The sequence below is a fragment of the Mus caroli genome, unplaced genomic scaffold (genome assembly GCF_978045245.1).
Source record: "Mus caroli unplaced genomic scaffold, Mus_caroli_1 scaffold_13, whole genome shotgun sequence".
Lineage (NCBI taxonomy): Eukaryota > Metazoa > Chordata > Mammalia > Rodentia > Muridae > Mus > Mus caroli.
In genome coordinates this window covers 119,369,817-119,390,672 of record NW_028227268.1, presented here as the reverse complement: position 1 = coordinate 119,390,672, position 20,856 = coordinate 119,369,817, and the positions used below count along the sequence as shown (strand labels likewise).

General features: G+C 48.2%; 1 protein-coding gene and 1 pseudogene across 1 annotated transcript; one reads left to right on the top strand and one right to left on the bottom strand.

The window, feature by feature from the left end:
- Positions 1-7,302: 7,302 nt before the first annotated feature.
- On the top strand, positions 7,303-7,815 carry LOC110306056 (large ribosomal subunit protein eL21 pseudogene; annotated as a pseudogene).
- A 7,300-nt stretch (positions 7,816-15,115) lies between these two features.
- Positions 15,116-19,417, bottom strand: Mtfp1 (mitochondrial fission process 1). Its single transcript, XM_021176968.3, has 4 exons — positions 19,000-19,417; positions 18,187-18,314; positions 17,602-17,834; positions 15,116-16,010 (listed from the first exon to the last, which is right to left on the bottom strand). The coding sequence occupies exons 1-4, from the start codon at positions 19,064-19,066 to the stop codon at positions 15,938-15,940; spliced, it is 501 nt and encodes a 166-aa protein (XP_021032627.1). The 5' UTR covers positions 19,067-19,417; the 3' UTR covers positions 15,116-15,937.
- Between the last annotated feature and the right edge of the window lie 1,439 nt (positions 19,418-20,856).

Sequence of the window (20,856 nt, the reverse complement as noted above, 5' to 3'; positions counted from 1 at the left end):
AGGGCTCTGCTGCTTCTATGAGATGCTCTGTGGAAACAAACTAAGAGCTGAGTGCAAAACCTGACACTCACCAAGATAACGTCATTCTGTGGCGGGGAGCAGAGTCATGCACAGACCTGTGCCCACACTTCAGGACACAGGCTCTTGTGACCATCTTATATATAGGGACTGTCTTAGGGTTTCCATTGCTGTGATGAAACACCATGACCAAAAACAACTTGGAAGGAAAAGATTTATTTCTCTCAGTTTTACATAACAGGTCACCATCAAAAGCTGTGAAGGCAGGAATTCATATAAGGCAGGATCCTGGAGGCAGGAGCTAATGCAGAAGCCGTGGAGGGACGCTGCTTACTGGTGTGCCCTCATGGCTTGCTCAGCCTAGTGGCACCAGACCAGGGCTGCCACCACCCACATGAACTGGGGCCTCCTCAGTGATCACTAATTAAGAAAATGCCTTACAGCCAGATCTTATGGAGGCATTTTCTGAACTGAGGCTCCTTCCTCTCTGATGATTCTAGCTTGTGCCGAGCCATGACAGAAACTGAGCTTCCAAGAGCATTGGCCTCATTTTCTTCAGCCAGTAGTTGGTAGAATTGGACCAGGACCAAGGTGCCCTCTTCACCTTGTGACCTCTAGTTTCCTGTGTGATATCCCAAACAGGGTGAGACTTCCTCCTGCTTTCTGAGCAGGCAGGGTAGGGGAAAGTAACTGAAATCACAAAAGAAGAGAAGAAAGATGGGAAAGAGAAAGATGTCAGACTTAAAAGACTCTTTTTGAGTGATATTGGATGGTTCTTAAAATGTATTCATTACTGACATTAAAGTTTAACTGAACATCCCATATCTTTTCAAAACTATTTACCCATTCCTTAGTAATTTCACAAGTGAATACAATGTGTTTTGGTCATAGTCACGCCTCTTCCTCCCATTCCAGCCCTTCCTAGAACCCCCTGAATACACATCTCCTCAACTCCATGTCTTCTTTTACTTCAACTCTATGTCTCCTTTTGTTTTTTCTAACCCACTAAGCCCAACCAGAGCTGCCCGGATGCTCGATGCTCATGGATATAGGACTCCAGCCACTGTAGCATGGGCAACCTGCCATGGGCCACACTGTTGAAGAAGATAAACCCTTCCTTCCAGAGGCCACCCACTGTCAATAGCTCTCTGGCTCGGTAGCAGACCTTGTGAATCCCATCCCTTTATGTACTGGAGTATTGCATGACTGATGGTATTGCATGACTGATGGTATTGCATGACTGATGGTATTGCGTGTGCTGGCACCCGCAGCTACTGCAAGACTGAGTGCATTGGTCCCACCACACCCAGAAGACTTCCTAGCCTCTGACTCTTAACAAACTTTCTGTCCCCTTCTGTGCCCTGTGCAGGGAATGACAGGTGCACTCCACTTATTCTCTGCACTCTGGCCAGTCGTGAGTCTGTACTCACCACCGTGTCCTGATAGAGATGATCCTCTGCTGGACGTGGGAGTTGCATCTGGGCATAAGGTTAAAACCTTAGAAGGCACTGGGATACTGCAACCCTTTAGCAAAGCAATAGCAGTTGGTTCTATGTGCTCTCCTGTCATGGGTTCTCGGCCAGGTTTACTGTACCAGCGTGAGCTGCCTCCTGCAGAATAGACCTTCATTCCGATTGGTTGTTCCAACATCATCCATGTTGTCACTGCACTGTGGGCGTATCTCCCCAGACTGCTCATAACTGTAGCTGACACCATACTCATCTGGGTAAGACACTTAATGGCTTCTCTGTGCCTGTATAGCACCGCCTGGCGCTGTGGAATCTAGCTGTCGGGGAGGATGGTTACGGATCACTACCAGTTTGATTTCTCTGTGTCCTGTGATCAAAGCGTGTGGTGTCTTCAGCGTGAGGCTCTGCCTATCCCAGTAAGGTCTGGGTAACCAAGAGTGAGGGCAATCATTTTACTGTTTTGGGGGGTCTGTGGCCCCACACCACCACCATGACAAAAGGTATTCCACGCCTGTCACTGGCACATTTGTTTAATTATCTATGGCTTCTGGGAGGAACATTCTGTGTAAGGGCATGCTAAGGAAAACTTTTAAATACACATTGTTTAAGGAAGTTTATAAAACGGTAGCTTTCATAGAGCTTTTCCATATAACATTTCCCAAACATCCCTCTCCCTACATCACACTGTGCTTTATCTGGCAAGTCTATAATGAAGAATGAGGGAGAGAAGCAAGTGGGAGGGGGACTGGAGAGACAGTTCAGAGGTCAAGAGCACTTCCTGATTTACAGGGAGCCTGAGTTTGTCTCCTAGCTCAGACTCAGTACTTCAGCTCCACAGGAGCCAGCTCCCTCTTGTGGCCTCTATCAGCACTGCACTCATGTACTCAGGGTAAAAATACTTAGGGAGAATGGATGGAAGAAAGAAAGAATAAATTGGCCCTTGGAATGCAGTGTGGCAGCATCCACATTTTGTGCAAGGCACGATATGAGAACCTTGGAAGAAAATGGCTGAGCATCAGGGATACAGAGCTGGAGAGAGGGGACCCCCCCACCTCGTGCCCACTGAGGCAGTAGGGTCAGAAGACAGAGTATGAGCTCTCTGCACACTGGGAGCCAGCAAAGCTGTGAGCGGTGGTGTTGGTATTTTTTGTTAGGGCTCCTCTCCCTGCAGCTGAGCAGAGAGACTGACTACCAGAAAGATGGAAGTGTGCTGTGCAGGTGTAAAAGAAACCCAAGGTTCTGTTTCTTCTTCCTTCCCTAAGAACCCATTGCCAGGGAGACAACACCAAGGGTCCATGTCTATCTCCTAACATGTAGTGCAAGAGAACAGGAGTGCCACATGAAGTGATGGCGGGGACAGACCTCTAGAGAGATCAGAATCTTCATTGTAAATTTATTGAAGAATTGCTTGGAGCCGGGCGTGGTGGCGCACGCCTTTAATCCCAGCACTTGGGAGGCAGAGGCAGGCAGATTTCTGAGTTCGAGGCCAGCCTGGTCTACAAAGTGAGCTCCAGGACAGCCAGGGCTATACAGAGAAACCCTGTCTCAAAAATCAAAAAAATAAAAAAAATAAAAATAAAAAAAATAATTACTTGGAGTTGGCCCTGGTGGAATATACCTGTTACCTGTCACTTGGGAGGTGGGGACAGGAAAAATCAAGAGCTCAAGGCCATCGTTGGCTACCTAGGCAGTTTGGGGCCAGCCTGGGCTACACAACTATACTCCATGCAACATCCAGAGCACATTTCTAAGATATCCTCTAGAAACAGGCAGGGCTTGGCCTCCTTATTTCGTTTGGTAAACCAGTGTCTCCAACACCCATTTCCTGCGGTGACCTCAAAAGAGCCCCAGCAAGGAAAGCAGAGTGACAAGAAGAAACTCCCCAGCAGAGCCTGGGATGCCCCCGTAGCTCCTTGCCCACACCTCTGAGCAAGAATTCATCGACACAACACTCAGTATCTTGGGTCACCTTGTGCTCTTGGATGGCTCGAGACCTGGAAACCAAGACTCAAGGAGTTAGGTGAGTTGTCCAAAGTCACACAGCTTATGGAGTCTGTCCCTCTGAGTGCTCCAGCTTCAGCTCTTTCCTTCTCCAGCTCGAGACACCTGAGGAAGAACCATTGTTTTAGCATCCTGACAGCCAGAGGGAGGTTGCACCTGTGGAGCAGTGGTTCTCAGCCTTCTGAATGCTGCAACGCCTTACTCTAGTTCCTCAGGTTGAACCATAAAGTCGTTTTCATTGGCAATCCATAGCTGTAGTTTTGCTTCTGTTTTGAATTGTAAATATGTCTGCTCTCCCATGGTCTTGGGTGATCCCTGTTAAAGGGTCATTTGACCCCCAACGGAGTTGTGACCCACATGTTGAGAATCGCTTCTCTAGAATGACTCTAGAATGTCTTCATCCCTGCCAAATAGTCACAGTGGCAAAGCTTTGGGCTTGTCACCATCATGACATTTCCTGGAAACATTTGATTTGGTTAATTGGTTGGTTTTGTTTTATTTATGGTTTTATTTATTTATGGGTCTCTTTATATAGCCCTAGCTGTCCTGGAACTCACAATGTACACCAGGTTGACCTCGAACTCTTGAAGACATTTACGGTCAGTGTGATACTGTTACACTACTGCACACTTGACATCCTGATCTTGGGGCACTCAGCACAGGAAACTGTAATGAGGACTCATCCCTACCCCGTCTCTTTCCAAGTCTCAGTGTGTAGCATAGGCTGGCCTGGAACATACCATCCTCCTGCCTCAGTTTCCTGAGTACACAGATCACAGAGATCACAGACCTACCCTGGTTCACCACTGTGATGGGGGCATCCAGAGAACACTGCAAGCTGGGAGAAGCAATTATGTGGACATGGTGTGTCATGGGGAGAGATAAGACTCCAAGGACGGTGGCTCTGAGGGGCCATCAGAAGTCAAGGAACGTGTCTACCAAAGGAGGACTTGGAAAGATTCAGCCCCACAAGATCTGGTCAGAAGACTCTTCTGGCACAGAGCAGAAAAGGGACTTCCTACACATTTGACACACACACACACACACACACACACACTTCTGAGGTCACACAAACATTTTCTCCAAATAAACTATTTCATTAAGGTGCAAAGGAGGACAAGGTCTTGCTCTGCAGCCCAGGATGGACCTCAAACTCACATTCTTCCTCCCCTAGCCTCTCAAGAAGTGGGACTGCAGGTCTGAGATAGCATGTGTGGCTCAGAAAATCCTTACAGATGGAATCCCTCAATGCTTTGCTAAGACTGGCAAGTCTTACACCTGGATCAACCACCAGGTGAGACAACTCAGTCATTTTAAAGTGGATACCTTTTGTTACACTAGTGGGAGCCAGCAGCAGTGGAGTCACCACCCAGATTAACGTCTTTCCAGCCATTCTCCTGTGATCTTTTTGGTTGCTTCAGATAATTAGGAATTTCACACCGAGGGGACAAAGGCTCAGGAGCATTAAATGTCTTGTCCAAAGCCACACAGCCTATGGGGTCCATTCTGCCCTAACTGAAGAGTGCCACGAGCTGAGTGGTGGCATGGGGGTGGCCTTAGAAGCTTGTGCCTGCAATGACAACTCAGGAGCAGTTCGCTAAGAAACTGGTCACTATGAACAGTTGGACCAGCTGACAAGAGCATGTTAGGATATGCTGCCCCCTCGTGGCTATTTTGAGTGTTCCCTAAAACTAGCCAGGACTTGCCTGGGAACCCAAATGCCAGACTGCTTGTTCTAAGACAAAAAGGCACAAGGGCTTTTTGAGCTCCTTGAGGCTCATATGGAATATCTCTAGAAGGTTCCCCTCCCAGAGGAACTGGTACAGCAGACAAGGGTAAGTCCCACACCAACAGAGGCCAGCAGGGGCTACAGTGGACCCAAGGCATCTTCAGGAAAGGGTGATGGGCAGAAGGCCACACTTCCTGAGAGATGGGAGCAAGGACCTTAGCCCCTTTGCTCTGCTCTGCCTAAAGCCACAAGTCAGGTGTGACTGACCCTGGCCTGAGCCCTCACGATGTAGGTTCTACCAGAGAGGCAAACTCCTTATGGGGAAGCAACCTCTAGCCACGTCTGGATTAGCAGAGCCTTTGAGAGGAACCTATGTCTGTTGCTAAGGCAGCAGAGGAAGCCAAGACAAGCTGACTATAAGTTTTTAATTCATTTTCTTCTTCTCCTTCTGTTTGGTGTGTAGACCAAGCTGGTCTTGAACTCAGAGATCTGCCTGCATCTACCTTCCAAGTGCAGGGACTAAAGGCTTTAGCCACTATGCCTGGATCAAGTTTTTAAACCCAAGAGTTTAGGAGGCATGTAACTCTTTGACATCCTTACACTCTAGGAGAATAGCAAGTACTGCCCCCTATGTCGTTAGACGCTGGTCTCTGCTGTCGGCCTGGGGCAGCTATCGTTCGGTTTAACTCTCCTGATAATCCTTCCCTAAAGTTCTCTGCAGCAGCCACAAGCAGGCCCACTTCACAGATGAAGAAACTGAGACTTTAGGCCACACAGCTTGAAAGGCAGTAGTACCACCCTTGGTATCCTCAGAGGATTACCTTCGGGACAGCGCCATTACTATGATCTTGAAATCCGAGGACACTCGAGTCCCTTATATAAAGTGATGGTTTGAATCTGAAGTGTCCCCCAGAGGCTCGTGTTTGCATGCTTGTTCCATGGTCCTGTATTGGTACTGTTAGGAGGTGGGGCCTGGCTGGGACTGGTCTTTGAACGCTTTGCCTGAGCTCTGCTACCCACCCATATTCTCTCTGCCTTTTGGGGTCTGAGGAGTCTCTCACACTCCCATAGCCTCTCCTGCCATGATACTCTAACCCCCCACTGGAACCACGAGACAAGTAAACTTTTCCCCCCTTAAGTTGTTTCTGTCAGGTGTTGTGGCCAATGGAGAAGCAACTAATCAAGTCGTGACAAGATCGCCAGCCACACAGGCACCCGTCACTGTGAGCCTGGAGGAAGGCAGAATGTCATGGGGGAAAGGATGTAATTGGAAAGAGATGCTCAGTCTTGGTGCTGAGAAGCAGAGACTGAAAAGGGCAGGGTAAAAAGTAACCTTCGGGAGTAGAGCTTGTGTGTGTGTGTGTGTGTGTGTGTGTGTGTGTGTGTGTGTGTGTGTGTAGGAGATGATCATCACTACGGGCACTAAAAGCCCAAATGATCAGAGTGCTCATCCCTTGATGCAGGAGCAACCTCCCTGGGGCCTTTCCCATAGAACACTAAAAAGACACTGTCCTCCAGCCAGAAGCCAGGGAGGGATAAACCCGCCTCATTGACAGCTATATCCCCAGGCTTCTAGTGAAGGAATGCAAGGACACAAGCAGGGCAATCTTGTCTAAGTCAACACCATCTGGCTGGAACCTCCCCTCTGTCTATTGCCCCTTGACGCTGGGTAAAGTCATACATCAACTGGTTGCTATGTGAACAAAGATAAGCCCCCAGCCCACAGAAACAAAGTCTATATATATAAAATAGTAGAAACTGAAGGAAGAAAACTAGTCCTCCCATGGGAAGACAGACCTGACATCTACTGGAAAATAGACTTTACTGAGAAAATTATGTGTATGAATACCTTCTGGTTTTGTGAACGTTCTCAAGATGGATAGAAGCTTTTCCCTGTAAAAATGAGACTGCTCAGGTACTCATCAAGAAGGTTATTAAAGAAAAATCTTCCAAGGTTCGGAGTGCCAAAAGCAATAGTGTCAGATAATAGCCCTTCCTTTGTTGCCCAGGTAAGTCAAGGTCTGGCCAAGATATTAGAGATTGATTAGAAGTTACATTGTGCTTTCAGCCACCGCAGCCATCTTCCAGTAACTCGCCAAAATGGCGAACACAAAGGGAAAGAGGAGAGGCACCCGGTATATGTTCTCTAGACCTTTTAGGAAACATGGTGTTGTTCCTTTGGCCACATACATGCGAATCTACAAGAAGGGTGATATTGTAGACATCAAGGGAATGGGCACTGTTCAAAAAGGAATGCCCCATAAGTGCTACCACGGCAAAACCGGAAGAGTCTACAATGTCACCCAGCATGCCGTGGGCATCATTGTCAACAAGCAGGTTAAGGGCAAAATTCTGGCCACGAGGATCAATGCGTGGATTGAGCACATCAAGCACTCAAAGAGCAGGGACAGCCTCCTGAAGCGGGTGAAGGAGAATGACCAGAAGAAAAAGGAAGCCAAAGAGAAGGGTACCTGGGTGCAGCTGACGCGCCAGTCTGCGCCACCCAGAGAAGCACACTTTGTGAGGACTAACACAAAAGAGCCTGAGCTGTTGGAGCCCATTCCATACAAATTCATGGCCTAATGTACACAAAGAAATAAAATACCAGCACCAGGGGGAAAAAAAAAAAGTTACATTGTGCATACAGGCTCCAAAGCTCAGGACAGATAGAAAGAATAAATAGAACTCTAAAAGAGACCTTGACAAAATTAACCATAGAAACTGGCACAGACTTGGTGCTCCTTCCCCTTGCCCTATTTGGAACTAGAAATACTCCCTCTTGATTCAGTCTTACTCTTTTTGAGATCCTTTATGGGGCCTCCATGCCCATAACTGTCTTAAATGATGTGTTTAAACCTACATGTTGTTGTAATAATAATCTGTATACTAAGTTAAAAGGCTTGCAGGTGGTGCAGAAAGAAGTCTGGCCACAACTGACTACAGCGAACGAGCCGGGTACCCCAAGGACATCTCACCAGTTCCAGCCAGAGGTCTGATCTACGTGCACCTGTGTCATGCTGAGACCCTCAAGCCTCACTAGAAGGGTCCCTGCCTAGTCCTGTTTATTATCCCTTCTTATTCTGTTTTTGTTCCCAGGTTAAAGATACAGTTTAGCATATGGTCCTCCAGCGCCAACACCAACCTAGAGTTAAGATAGAAGAAGAGTATGATTTCTATTCTCCACATAGAGATATAGACTTCTAAAATTCTAAGATTAGAATTACTTAGTAGAAGAAGAGGGAAATGAAGGAATGCAAGGACACAAGCAGGGCTATTGCCCCTTGACACCGGGTAAAGTCATACATCAACTGATTGCTTTGTGAACAAAGATAAGCCCCCAGCCCACAGGAACAAAGTCCTGATACCCTTTTGCTGACATGTAATCTTTCTGTTAATGTTTGAATGAGCCAATCCCATACCTTTGTTGAAATTCCTCCCACCCCTATCCCTTTTTCTTCCATAAAAACCCCTAACTTTTGAGCCTCAAGGCCAACATCTGTTATCTCCTGTGTGAGATGCATGTCAGTCCAGAGCTCCGTCATTAAACTACCTCGTGTATTACATCAAGGTGTTCTGTTCTGTTCGTAATTCTTGGGTGCACGCCAAATCAAGAGTTGAGTGGGGGTTTCCCCACTAGGTTCTTTCACTAGAAACCACTGAAGGTCAGAGTTCCTCAGGCTGCAAGTGGAGGTGGGAGTGCTATGATTTGAACCCACATTTTCATTAGCTGTTATCATCAATGCCGGAAATGAGGGGTTAGAATGGAGCAAGTCAAGAGTAGCAAGCCACTGGGAAAGCTCAGCCTTCACAAAAAGGCCCAGGCAGACTTCAGCCCAGAGAGTGTTGGAAGTGTTGAGCAATCCTCAAACCCAGAAAAGCCATTCCTAAGAACTGTCCTTTTCTATCAAGCGTTGATGCCATGACAGGTGGCCCTGAGATTGTCACCAGTTGTACCAATCTGGAGAAGCTGAGGTTAGTAGAATTCTAGAGACTCGTTTGTTTGCTGTTTTGTTTTGCTTTTGTTTGAGATGGGATATCATTATGTAGCCCTTGATAGCCTAGACTCTGTGTAGACCAGGTTAGTCCTGAGCTCACAGAGATCCACCTGTCTCTGCCTCCCAAGTGCTCAGATAAAGGTATGTACCACCATGCCTGGGTAGCCATTTCTGTCTCATGACCCTTCCTCAAGCTGTCCTTTGATTTTCCTCTATTAGAGTGAGAAGCCATTACCCTTGGCTGGCACAACCTCTCTCCCATGGTACAAGGTTAAGGGTCACTGGTGAATCTCAGGACAATCTATAGGGCCTCCAGGACTCCAAATGCTTCTAGCCCCTGAGCCATCTCCTCACCCCTATTGAGATTATGTATATCTACCTATATCTACCGTCAGCAGCCTCACTGTTGGTCTTCCTTTCTGTGCAGCAGCTACCTGTAACAAGTTGCTATCTATGTATTAAGTAGAAAATTCCAGAGATAAGTAATGTGTAAGTCTTTTTTTTTTTTTTTTTTTTAGTTTTTTCGAGACAGGGTTTCTCTGTATAGCCCTGGCTGTCCTGGAACTCACACTGTAGACCAGGCTGGCCTTGAACTCAGAAATCCGCCTGCCTCTGCCTCCCGAGTGCTGGGATTAAAGGCGCGCGCTACCACGCCCGGCATGTGTAAGTCTTAAATAGCTCTTACTGTAGTATGTGATTGTCACCATTCTATTTTATTATTACCACTGTAGTTGGTTGCAAAAGACTCTCCTGTAGCATGTAGTTTAAAAAAATAATCCACACTAATCCGGCTAGGCACGGCGCTCTCCCCCTCCCCCATGGTTCCTGAGGCCAGCTGCTGCCAAGCTACTCATGTCTTCCCAGGACATCCACCCCCTGTGGCTAGCCAGCAGAAAGCCAGCTACCACTAGTTCAGATTCCCCTAGGCCCATAAAATGATAACACCAGAGAGTTGTAATATACCAACCAGATTTATAAGAGTAAATCTCCAACCCCAAAATGCCCACACAAAGACACAAAAGTCAATTGATATAAATACAAAGTGCACACCTAGATCAGGCAAATGTACCTACATTACTCTATTTCCCATCTATGAAAGCCCCAGCTACTTGTGGCTTCTCCAGACCATGTGGGTCAGCTCCATCCCCTCCTTCTGGTTCCATTTTGTCTCTCTCATTCTGTCTCATCTGACCTCTTCCTCCTCTTTCCCTTCTCTAAAACTTTGAGCTCCACCCCCTCCTTCTACTGCCCAATCACAAGCTTTAGCTTTATCTGACCAATTAAGACTTCATCTGAGTACAGGCACCCCTTTTGAGGGAGCAGAAATAACAGACAGCCATGAACAACACTCTCCTAAGAGCCAAACTGCCACCATCCTCATGAGTTCAACTGTGTCCACTCACAAAAGACAGTCACAGCTGGGCTTTGTTGTCTTGACTGTTTTTCACAGGACAGTGTCCAGCCACTTCTCTCAGCCAGGTCTGTGCAGGCCTGTTCTAGTGGCACGAGGCCTCAGAGAAAGGCTAGACATATCTAGGTCGGAAAGGACTAGGGAGATGGTTTCATCTCTATAGCCATGGGGAAGCCATCACCCATGCTGGGTGCAGGTCTTCCTGTGTGTGCTTTAGGGTCATTTGTGCCCCTGTTTGCAACTCCTCAGGCATGCTCTGTAAGCCTAATGAGATCACTGGCTTCCCAGGGAGAACTTCAGTGGAAATAAACTGGTTTGTTGCTGGGGAGATGTTGCCTAGTTCCCTGCAGGGGGTTGGCTTTTAGGACATAATTATTATAGTTAAATCCCTATTCCTGTGTGTGCCAGAAGAGACACAGTACAGAGAGTCTGCTGGCAGCTGTGGTTTGAGGTGTTCTTGAAAGGAATAGCTTCTGGCAGTCAGCGATAGCACATGATCTCCCCAGCTGTGTCCAAGGGCTTCACGTGGATGGTTTCAGAGATGACAGGATGGGTGCATTTTCACCATGGAAATGAACAATAGAGTCTTCCTATCCTAAGGCAGCCAGTGGTTAAACACTGACTAGCAACATCCTGCTCTGGCTCCCCTGCTAACCCAGGAGGAAGGTAGATGGCACAACTCACCTCTCCAGATCTAGATCCTAAGGATCAGAGAAGGCAAACGACCTAGCAGAGGCCTCACAGCACAAACAGCTACAAGTAAGGCACAGACATGCTCTGTCTTCCATCCATTCCCTTGGATTTTCATTTCCTTTTAAATAGACAAACAAAACTCCATTGTGTGCCACATTTCCATTCTTCACTTGTCTGTGGGTGAGCCGGCTCCGTTTCCCAGCTATGGTGAAGAGAATGGTGAAGAAAATGGATGTGCAAGTATCTTTGCATGAGGATCAAGAATTCTCTGGGTCTAAGCCCAGGAGTGCTGTGGCTGGGCCAGATAGCCATTCTCTTTTTAATATTTTGAGGAGTCTTCATACTGACTTCCATAGTGGCTGCCCTAGTTTGCATATCACTAGCAGCTGATAAGGGTCCCTCTTTCTCCATATCTTCTCCAAAATTTCCCAATCACTTCTTACAAGGTCTAGAATCCAGTTCAGACTCCCTGCCACCGCTCTTGAGAGCCCCCATCACGTGGACAATATGGCCGGTGGTGGTTTGAATGCACTTGGCCCATAGGGTGTGGTACTGTTAGGAAGTGTGTCCTTGTTAGAGGAAGTGTGTCACTGTGGGGTGGGCTTTGGAGGTCTCCTCCTATGCTCAGACTCCACCCATTGTGGAACAGTCAGTTTTCTGGTTACCTTTGAACCAAGATGTAGAACTCTCAGCTCCTTCACCAGCACCATGTCTGCCTGCATGTTACCATGCTTCCTGCTATGATGATAATGGACTAAGCCTCTAAAACTGTAAGCCAGCCCCATTTATAAGAGTTGCATTGGTCATGGTATCTCTTCACAGCAATAAAACTCTAACTAAGGTACCAGGGACTAGGGTATTGCTGTGACAGGCCTGACCATGCTTTTGTTTGAAGGAATGTGGATTTGGAAACTTTGGATTTGGGAAGCAGTGGAATGCACTAAGAGGGGCTTCATGGATCATCCTAGTGGGAATATGAAGGGTGTTGGTGCTGAGGGAGATTCGAACCGTAGGAGCCTGACTCTAGAGGTTTCAGAGAAGAGGAATTTTAGTATGTTGCCTGGAGATCATTCTTATGATATTTTGGTGGCTGCTTTTGCCGTTGTCTGGAGAGTCTGCCTGAGGCTAAGGTGAAGAGATTCGGATGAATGGCATTGACAAAGGAAGTCTCAAAAAAGTCCAGCATAGATTTTTATCCTATGGTTTACTCTCGATAAGAGCAATTTAAACAAGTATAGCAAGCTTAGAAAGAAAAAAAAATACAAAAATGTATCATTCAAAGAGTAAAGGGGTCCCAGAAAGTGGAGTGGAGCTAAACCAAGGATATTAAATGGAAGTAGTGACCTTGGGACATGATCCCACCCAACTAAACTTACTCTTTGTGTTTACAATTAAACAAGAGATAGTTATAACATGTTAGACATTATGATTATCAGGTTATTGTTTTCATTTAGACCTTTAATCTGGAATGAACTACAATCCAGAAATGAAGGGCACACCTGTGATCCATATCTTGAGGCTGGAAGACATAGGCTTTTGATCCAGATATTTTTGTTTTTGTTTTTGTTTTGTTTTGTTTTGTTTTGTTTTTCGAGACAGGGTTTCTCTGTATAGCCCTGGCTGTCCTGGCACTCACTTTGTAGACCAGGCTGGCCTCGAACTCAGAAATCTGCCTGCCTCTGCCTCCCGAGTGCTGGGATTAAAGGTGTGCGCCACCACCGCCCAGCGATCCAGATCTTGACATGGGATGATGGAAGCTTTTGATTTGAATCTCGAGGCATAGTGGCTATGAGAAGCTTAGGTCCAGGCATGGTGGTACATGTCTTTAATCCCAGGAGACAGATACAAGCAGATCTCTGAGTTCAGGACCAGCCTGCTACAGAGAAAGTTCCAAGTAAAGAAAAGCTTACGTCCATCCAGGCACGGTGGATCAAGCCTTTAATCCCAGCACTCAGGAGATAGGCATGCAGATCTCTGAGTTTAAAGTCAGTCTACAGAGCAAGTTCCAGGATAGCCAAGCTTAGTTAGAGAATAAATTCATTGAAAACAGAAAGCTGGTAATAATGTAATAGAACAAGGAGAGCATGTTGCAGCCCAACTCCACAGCTTCAGCCACGTGGCTTTAGATTTAGAGTAAAGAATAGAAGGGGTTACTAGGACAATTGATGCTTGTTATCTGGAACTAAGAAATTAGTTGGAATGAAGAAGAGACCAGTATCACTGAGGTGAAATATTCTGGGAAGTGTTTTCTGAGAGCACAAAGAAGCTGTGTTCCAAAGATAGCCAAGGTCATACCTTATGCTGCAGCTGGACTTGATAACGTGTTAAGAGTCACCCAGGTGGTACTAGTTTTGAAGGCAAGAAAGTGTCATGGATAGTAGCTGAGGCTCGGTACCGTGAGAGGCCAGGGAAGACCATTGGTGAGGGTGCAGCCTCCTTTGAAGTTGATGGCCCAGGACTGAAGGGGTCATGCAAAGGAGCTGAGGCTTGGCATCATGAAGAGCCTATGAGAGGTCATTGGTGAAGTCTAGTCAAAGTGACTCCAGCATTTTGGAGATGCCAGTACTATGAGATGATCACCAAGAACAGCAGCAGCAGTGGAGTGGAATCAAGCAGAGCCTAGAGTGCTACAGACGACAGAGCTGGAGAAGTGACCCAAGCCCTTTGGAGGAGTTCAGATCATGTGTGGATCCCAGACACTGAAACAAGAAGCTGTGAAGTTGAAGTTGCCTTGGAGATCCTAAAATGTTAGAGATGCCAGAGCCATGGGACACCTGTCGAGAAAAGCTGCTAACAGGGAGTGGAACCAGCCCAAGAAAAAGAAGTGTATTGCAGTCATCAAAGCTGAAAGGAGTTGGACATCAGACATGGAGATGCAGAGCTTGGAGTTTGTCTAGCTGGGTTTTTATCTTGGTTTGGTCCAGTATTTCCCCACTGTGACATAATGTGTATTCTGTACCATGATATGTTGGAAGTATGTGATCTGCTTTTTTATTTTGATTTTCTAGATTAGAGTTAAGTATGTGATTACCTGAGTCTTGGAAGAGACTTTGAACTTTGGACTTTAAAACAATATTGAGACTGTGATAGACTATGGGACTAAAAATATGTTGGACTAAAAATATGTTGCATTATGCTATGGCAAGGTATGGCCCCCATAGGCTCATGTGTTTGAGCAAGTCTTTGGAGACCAGGAAGTGGAATGTGGTGGTTTGAATACACTTGGCCCATAGGGAGTGGTACTGTTAGGAGGTGTGTCCTTGTAGGAGGAAGTGTGTCACTCTGGGGATGGGCTTTGGAGGTTTCCTCCTATGCTCAGGCTCCACCCATTGTGGAACAGTCAGTCTTTTGGCTACCTTTAGATCAAGATGTAGAACTCTCAGCTCCTTCTCCAGCACTATGTCTATATGCATGCTATTATGCTTCCTGCTATGAAAATGGACTAAATTTTTGAAACTGTAAGCCAGTCTGAATGTTTGCCTTTATAAGAGTTGCCTTGGTCATGGTGTCTGTTCCAAGCGATGAAACCCTAAGGCACCACCCCACCCACAACACAAACACCTCCCACTTCTCTCCACCTAGACCTTCATTTCTGACTCCTTTTCCCCCTTTTTCTTTTCCTTGGATCTGATATTGCTCTTGAACAGGCTTGAACACACCCCTCCCTTGTTCTCCCCATAGCCCTTCTTGCAGAGCCAGGAGACCAGCCAACTTCTCCCTCAGTTTACCTGTTCCAGAGGAAGCACTGTGCTGTGATCGCAACCCTGCTTATCCCCAGGAAGAGGAAAAGAAAAGAAGATGCCATTTTTGAAAGTTTTATTAGGTTAGCACTTGGGTTGTGATTGTCCTGCCTCTCAACCAGGCCCAGAAGCTCCTGCATCAGGAACAGGCTGGCCAGAGACTCTGCCCTGAGTGTCCCAAATGCTGTACCTCTGTATCTTTCCCTAAGTCACTCAGCCACACTACCACAAAGTGACTTAGAATAGCCAGAAGACTGGCTCTCACTTGTCCCATGATCTCAGGAGTATTCCCCGCCCTCTCTGGGCCTTAGTACTCTTCTCTCCCGTGGGAGGACATAAGAGCCTTAGTACTCTTCTCTCCCATGGGAGGATATAATGGCCTTAGTACTCTTCTCTCCCATAGGAGGACATAACTCCCCATCAGCAGGGCCTGGGGCTGAGAGGTGCTTTAGTGAATAGAGCACTTGCTGCTCTTGCAGAAGAACCAGATTCAGTTCTCGGCACCCACATGGTGATTCACAACCATCCCTAACTCCAGTTCCAGAGGGGTCTAATCACCTCTTTTAACCTCTAAGGGTTCTGCACATACATACAGACATGCAAGTAAAACACTTATACATATAAAATAAATACTTTTAAAAAAAAGATTTCAAAAGACAAGCCCAGCCAGGGTTCGTTCCCACTCAGCACAACCGTGGCCACTGATGCAGACAGGATTGGGTCCCACCTCGGAACTCACTGCCACTACTCCTCAGGGCCTTCATCTCTAAGCTCCCATCAATGTGAACCCACCCAGATGGCAGTGCCATGGACCCCAAACAGCCACGTATCCACATTCTTTGATGTGAGTGGGCCGACCCCAGGCAAGGCACAGGGCAGGGTCAGGGGGTGCTGGGCTTCTCCACTGACGGGTACAGCTTGCGCAGGCTAGAGTCCAGGAGGAAGTCCACTGACCTACAGAGAGAGAAGGCCTGGTGAGCAGGTAGCCAAGGGTGAGGAGATGCAGGAGACACAAGGGCTAGGGGAAAGACTCTCGATGCATGGTACCAACAGCAACCATGTCAAGATACCTTCCATTATTCTCTTCCCTTAAGGAAGTCATGCTTACACCCCTCCCCCCAAGGATAACAGCCATCTTCCTCTTTTTTTTTTTCTACAGCTGGAGAAATTGAGGCACAGTGGGTAAAGGACTCACCGTGAGGTTCAGGGTAAGCTAGGCTCCCCTCCACCCTACCCCTGCCACCACTGAGGTTCTCTCTCTCTCTCTCTCTCTCTCTCTCTCTCTCTCTCTCTCCCTCCCTCCCTCTCTTAGATTTTTTAAAAAATAATTTCTGTAGCTGAGCAGTGGTGGCACACACCTTTAATCCCAGCACTTGGAAAGCAGAGGCAGGTGGCAGGTGGATCTCTGAGTTTGAGGCCAGCCTGGTCTACAGAGTGAGTTCTAGGACAGCAGGGCTATACAGAGAATCCTATCTCAAAAGAGCAAAACAGGGGCTGGAGAGATGGCTCAGTGGTTAAGAGCACTGACTGCTCTTCCAAAGGTCCTGAGTTCAAATCCCAGCAACCACATGGTGACTCACAACCATCTATAATGAGATCTGACGCCCTCTTCTGGGGTATCTGAAGACAGCTACAGTGTACTTACATATAATAATAAATAAATCTTTTTTAAAAAAACAAAAAAACCAAAATTCTGTATTTTTTATGTATATGCATGTTGTGCCTGCGTAAACACCTGCATGCAAGAAGAGAGCATCAGACCCCATTACAGATGGTTGTGAGCCATGGTGTCTTTTCTGAGAATTGAACTCGGGATTTCTGGAAGAGCAGACAGTGCTGTATCCACTGAGCATTCTCTCCAGTCTGGTCCTACCTCTAGTGCTAAAAGCAAGCGCAAGACACAGGGTTGGCTACTCAGAAGGACAACTGCTCAGACACGGGCCCTCATCCGAGGGAGCCAATGAGACTCTTCCATCCGAGGGAGCCAATGAGAATCTTCCTTGGCATCTTGACTCTCACTATGGAGAAGTTTTAATGGGGCGTAAGGTGTTGTGAGGGACAGGACACCATGAGTCACTGGGACATGGCAGGAGAGTGAAACCCACAAGGACGGGATGGGGAGAGATGCTGAAGGATGGATGAAGGTTGGGAAGATGAAGGATAGATAAAGGATGATGCTGTGTGGCAGTAGCACTCAGATGCCTAGATCCAGCCGTGCGGAAAACATCCCAAGACTTTTATTTTGTATTTACCTAGCAAACTGAGTTTGACTCATGCTGCTATCAGCTCCCGTCAATCCAGCACTCCTGGCTAACTCTGGCTATTTTGCAGCACTGGTCTTTATTTCTGTGAATTTACTTGACCTTTGTCCAGTACCCATAAGGCACTCTGCTTCCTTTTCTGCCGCTCTGCCGCTCTATCTGGTAAGAGCACAGATGGCCTCTCTACTTCAACCCTGCCTCTGCTGCCCCCGTTTTGTGCCCACAGTTCACAGCCTAACTCTACTTGCAAAGTGACTGGTCCCTGAGACCAGAAAGGCCCCTACCTGTCGATGGGGTGGATTATGACGGGGATGGCCAGCAGTCCAAGTGTGGTGGTGGTCCATTTGCGGACAGTCGGGGGCCAGTGGGTCATAGTACCCAAGACATAGAGAGAGGCAGCACACAGACGGTTGATGGTGAAGCCTGGGATAGCCACAGAGGCCAGAGACTGCCACACAAAGGTGTCGACCACAGCCAGGGCCATTCTGGTGTTGCGGCCTGCTTCAGGGCTTGGCACCTGAAAGGTACAAAGACATTTAGCCCAGCTGGGCAGAGGTAGGAAACCTATAGACAGAGGCATGCCGGTAGACCAAGGAGGAAGAGCAAGCCGAGGTAGTAGGGTAGAAGGCAGCTGGGAGGAGGACTGGGCTGTACTACCTTCAGGGTTGGGGGTGATTTGCCCACATCCAGGAGAGGTACCAACTGTCACCTCCTACCCAAATGGTTTGGTCGGGTGGGGATGAACATCTACAAACAAGATTAGCTTATGGACTGCACTATGAGACGCTAACGGGGATAGGGCTGTCCCCACTGCAAGACTGCATACCACCCACACTAGGATGGGTTGGAAAGGGTTAACTAACACTCACCTCTCCTGCCTTCTTGCCTTTGTCTATGGCATCGGCCAGGACATAGGAGCTGGACACTCCATAGCTCAACCACACCACAGCTGCAGGAACCAGAGAGCGGAAAGCCTCCCCCACCTCATTGGCGTAGCCTGGAGGGAAAAGGCATTTAACTCTCCGGCCCTTTCCACAAGGGGGCGCTACACAGAGAGCTGCTTCTAACCCTAACCTGCTAAACTACAGTGCGGCAGGTGACCTCAGTCAAGGAACTTTACCTGTTGGTTTCTAGGCCCGTGGACTGACACCAACAATGAAGTTCATGGCTCACTGATCAAAGTCCCCAGCCGTGGTTCTGGGGATCTGCACCAGGGAGGTGACCCGGAGGCCACCGAATCACTGAGGGTGGGCTCCGCTGACCAGTATCAATCAAGTGCCAGGCCTTACCTCAGCCCGCTCTTACAGTCAGCACCCGACAGGAGTGCCTCGCATTCAGCCCTTTTTACAGAAGAGAAAACTGAAGCTTAGGAAGAGCCTGGGAAAGGCAGACTTGCTAGGAGTCCAGATCCTATGACGCCATGGCTAGTGCACGGTCATGGCAGAGGGCAACCCACACACTCGGTTTGTGCCTCCAGAAGAGCCCCGTGGACAGATCTGAACCCACAGGGTTGTGTGACCTTGGACAAGTCCCTAGCCTTCTCCTGAGCCCTGTCTCCAGGCCAAGCCGAATAAGAACTAAGCCCCTTTTCAGACTCCAGATCGGCAACCCAGTCCACTGCTTCCCCCCTCCCCACGCCCCGGGAGTGGTGGGGTCGCTGCGTCTGTCACTCCCACGCTCACCCAGGTAGCGCACCCACGTGTCCCGGTAGAGGTCGCGCTCGGCGCCCTGCCGCTGCTGCTCCGACATGACTTCCCCGGCAAGGTTGGAGTCACTGCAGATTAGAGTCTCACCACAACTGTGTCTCCACTAGCACTTGGCTAACACCAGGCAAGAACCCGCCAGTAGTCCGAGGCTGAAGGACAGGTCCCGCTGTCGCTAACGCCACTGTAGGGAGTGTCTGAAAATTGCCTTATACAACATCCAAACCCCTCTCCTAGGCTTGGGTTTTGCAGACAGACGGTCTTGTTTTCTCTGAGCAGTTAATGCAAAACTCTCCCAGATATGACTAGTTTTTGGAGTTAAATAGGTCAGAGTTCCAATCGGAGAATGGAATCTTCTTAGGTGTGCGGCTTCTAGGAAAGGTGTATTTCTCTGAGCCGCGGTTCGTGTGTAAATGGGAGGCGTGCCAGCATTCACTGCCTTAGACGGTCGCAAGGACTAATTAATTATAACAGTCATCATGTGTTCAGTAGACTCAAGTTTGCTTCCTAGAGCTCTGGCCCTAGCGTCCGGTCCTACTTTACAGTAGGGAAATAGAGACACAAAGAGGACAGCCACTCTCCTGACTCATGCAACTGTTAAAAAGGAAAAGGGAGCTGGGGAGTTATCACAAGGGGAAAAAGCACTCTGAATCCTCTGGGATTTCAGAGGGCCAATGCTATGGCCCCTAGAGACAAATCCTACTTGGGCCGCCTAGTAGATGTAAGCCACTTCCTCCCCCGCGCACACACACACACCGCCCCTCCCCCCACCCCCATCCCCACCCCCACCCCGGTCCCAACGACCACGTCTGTAAAGCAAAATGGGTGAAAATGGAGAGATGGCTCAGTGGTTAATAGCGCTTACAGCTCTTCCAGAGGGCCCGAGTTCCAGTCCCAGCATCTACACGGGTGTCTCACAGCCATCTGTAACTCCACCTCGGGGGAATCTGACACTTCTGGCTTCCACAGGCAGCACCCACCTCCCCCAAACACACACACCTATACATTCACGCATGAGACACACAGATAAATACAAATAAATATGGCCTTAGATCTTTTATAAGCCAGGCAGGGTGTTGCATGCTTTCATCTCAGAATATAGGAGGCAGAAACAGGTAGTATTGTGTGCGTTCGAGACCAGCCCTGTCTACACAGGGAGTTTCAGGCCTGGTCGGGGACTATACAGTACAAAAAAAGAACAGGGTCTTATCTAGCTTTGCACAGCTCTTTTTTAGCTTTTTTAGATCCGAAAGGTGTATACCGACTCCCTTCGGAAGCCACTGTTTTCAGCCCGTGTCTTCTTGAAACTTGTGGGTCAGCGGGGACAGGGCCCGGCGCGGGTGGGAAGGTAGAGTGCTGGAGCGGAATTAGGAGACGGTCCCTAAAGCCACGTGACGCTAACCTTCTGCCTCCCTCCCATTTAGTACCCGCTGCACCGGTCACCGCGAAGAACCGCCCAACCGGTCTGGAACCACCGAATGGGGCGGGGCCTCCGCCCTCACCGTGAAGGCTCTCGGGAGCATCCGAATGCCTTGAACAAAGATGGCGGACGACGCTCACCGGCTGAACCAATCGGAAGGCAACTTGTTAGGACTTCGGAGAACGTTGTCACGAGAGGAGAGGAAAGGGACGTTTCTGTCTCTCTGTGCGTGCCTGTGTCCGAGTGTCGAGAGAGTAGAGGAAAGGAACAGAACGTGTGTGTGTGTGTGTGTGTGTCTGTCTGTCTGTCTGTCTGTATGTATGTATGTATGTATGTATGTGTGTAATTTTAGCCTGCTACTTGGCATCTGAAAAGTTTGGGTCTAGTGTAAGAGACCGCTAGGAAGCCGGCGATGG

Bases quoted from the DNA above. Each gene is read 5' to 3' on its own strand.
- Mtfp1 (XM_021176968.3), bottom strand. From the start codon at position 19,066: ATGTCGGAGCAGCAGCGGCAGGGCGCCGAGCGCGACCTCTACCGGGAC. The intron at 17,835-18,186 runs GTGAGTGTTAGT...TGTACCTTTCAG, and splicing joins AAGGCAAGAAGGCAGGAGAG to GTGCCAAGCCCTGAAGCAGG. The intron at 16,011-17,601 runs GTAGGGGCCTTT...CTCTCTCTGTAG, and splicing joins ATAATCCACCCCATCGACAG to GTCAGTGGACTTCCTCCTGG.